At 42.5% G+C, this 2662-nt stretch overlaps 1 protein-coding gene across 2 annotated transcripts in view; it reads right to left on the minus strand.

Moving 5' to 3' along the window:
- LOC115101014 (homer protein homolog 1-like) overlaps positions 1 to 1703 on the minus strand; it is a 76225-nt gene extending 74522 nt beyond the window's left edge. For both annotated transcript variants that reach the window (XM_029620158.2, XM_065004703.1), the window contains exon 1: positions 490 to 1703. In XM_029620158.2, coding sequence (XP_029476018.1) covers positions 490 to 494 — 5 coding nt within the window. In that variant the 5' untranslated portion in view covers positions 495 to 1703. The remainder of the gene's footprint in view (positions 1 to 489) is intronic.
- Between the last annotated feature and the right edge of the window lie 959 nt (positions 1704 to 2662).

A 2662-nucleotide genomic window follows, 5' to 3' on the forward strand; every position in this document is an offset into this window, starting at 1 on the left:
AATACAGTATATGTTTGTTTTAGTACATTGTTTGTAATGACTGACTATCTCATAACTCGGGGTCAATTGTTTTGGGGATGGGGGAAACAAGCTTCCATATTAATATTTCTGTTTGACTTGAAATAAAACCCATTACCTCTGCCACATTTTTGAAAAATGATATGAAATGGTTTAACAATCTCTAATAATTACTTTTTCATTTGCCTGCCAAATCGATATGCTCCTATGAACTTCATATGTTGGGTCCTTTTACATGTAAATTACCTAAAGCTCAGGCCATGGGCTGATGGTGAGGCTATCAACGCAAGGCAACCCAACTTCAGGTAAATCATGTCGCCAAACAGCGTATTGTTTCTGTCAACCTTCTACCCCCACTTATCGATCTCGAAACAAACCAAGCTTCCTAGAAATCATAACACACCCATGAATACAATTATTGTCATGGAAGATTAGCGCAGACTAAATGGCACTACATTGCGCGATACGTACCCCATTTTGCTTGGTTGTTAAATCGAAGGGAAGGGATTCAGTCCGTGGGCGCAGAGCTCCAAAAGGCGGAGTGAACAATCTAGGTAATGTGTTTTTTTCCCTCTCCAATAAGCAGCTCTTCACAGCGCTGTTGACGTCTGTGGCTTGACAGGAGATTCGAGACAGTCAGTGCGGTTCCCTTCACGCCGACATGTCCTGCTAGTCTGTTCTACGCTATGGGGGTGTTGGTTCAAAGTTCACCCAAACAAACGTGTCGGTGGATTCATGACGACCGAAAACATCGGTGTTGACGTTAGCGAAATTAAACGCACTCTTCAATCATGCTCAATTGGAAGCTAAAGCACGGAGGATATGGCAGCTAAGCTAACGTTGGCTACCGAGGCGCGCATACGTGACTGACGGTTCTTAATTCCAAAGTAGCACGAGCTCCTTTTACACTTAAAAAGGCAGGGAAAATAGGGACCGCTTGCATTGATATTGGCAGCACACCATCTTCTCGTCTGCGGAAGAAAAAAAATGCTTAAAACATCCACTTGGTTCTAGACGGATTTGGGTATTACTATTACAGCTCCGCACGGCGCTCCTCTCCGTTGACTTGCATTTCGCTACTCTCCAAAGATGACACCGCTCTCAAAATGTGACCAGCTGCGTGCACCGCAGTTATCCTCGGGCGAGAAAAATGCTTAACATTCATTCTTGCTTCTCACTTTGAAAGGCCCGACTGTTCAACGTTCCGAAATGTAACGTTACTCGTTGCTCAATCCCTGGCGTCGTAAGTGCCATCAAAATTCCTCTAGCAGCTATCCTACTACAGTTTATCAAAACGCATACATCTGCAGCAATAATAAACTCATTTTAGCTACAGGGAAAAATATCAATTTTTATGTCGAATAGGTTTTTATCTCCCATCTGTTTTCGCGGAAAGACTTGGTACATTCTCATGGCTCCATCGTCTCCTCTAGTCAGACCAAACCAGCTACCGGCATCTTCAACGCCTGGTCAAATAAGGCCGACTATGAAATGCTATGCTGAATTAAGTTCAAATAAGAAAAATAGGCAATTCGTTGATTTTATTCATCAGACAGGGATTTTAAATGTCAAATCACGGCCAGTCTTTGCTCCATCGAACGCCTCCCTTTTTCTCCAGCCGTCTGTGTAGTGTCTGATCTCTCCAATCATCCCATTCATCACCTCTCTCAACCCATCCTCGTTCTGTTCACTGAAAGCATGAAATTGTCCCTACGTGATCACGCCGCCTCTCCGCACAACGTCACCGTATCCTTAGAAATCTGACGCAATAAAATAGTTCCGTCATTTCCGCTTAGCGACTGAGGAAAAATTCGTATTATACCTCAGTGGTAGCAACCTGCTGTTTATTATGGGCCGTATAATAAACCTGCTATAAACATGTAATGCAATATTACGTTTAAGTTTTTCATTGCGGTATGTTTTGTGACCATGGATTGGATGAGAATTCGGACCTACATTATATGTATATGACCTTTCCAAAGCATCCACTAAGTCAGCACACTGCACAGATCTCTTACCCTGTATACATTAAAAGCATACACAGAATGATAATCGATGCAGTGTACACATCACTGACTTGTTCCAGTTAGATTATTGTGCAATGGATGGTGGACACCTTGTGGACATTGGATGTCAGTGGCAAATGTGGCCACTGCAGTGTGACTATTTACTGTTATCGAACTCCAGTTCCCACCCCTCAGCTTGTTTTCTTTTCAACCAGACAACAGTGGCATATTGGCCTTTAGTTTTTCACCTGTGTTAAGGGCTTGTTGTAATGCTTGCCATTCCCTATTTGGCATCAAGAGGATGCTTGCATGCAATATGGCATGTCTGTTATCAGATGTGTTATCAGATTACTAAATCTAATTATCAAACACTGTTACCGGACCTGGCTGTTATCAAATTGTTCTGGGCTGTTTCATTGCTTCAAATAAATCACAGATTTTGAGGGTGCCCTTGTGCTAATGGAATTTCACTGAAACATAACATTCTCCTGCCCTGTCCCTTAAATCCTCACCTCACATCTGATTTACCACCTGAGAAGAGAGTGAGCAGGGAACATGGCTATATACAGGTAATTGGCAAAATATTGGAAACACTTCTGTAAATGAGGAAGACAAAGTATATTGAAAGCAGGTGCTTC

This window comes from Oncorhynchus nerka, linkage group LG19 (genome assembly GCF_034236695.1).
Source record: "Oncorhynchus nerka isolate Pitt River linkage group LG19, Oner_Uvic_2.0, whole genome shotgun sequence".
NCBI classification, from domain to species: Eukaryota; Metazoa; Chordata; class Actinopteri; order Salmoniformes; family Salmonidae; genus Oncorhynchus; species Oncorhynchus nerka.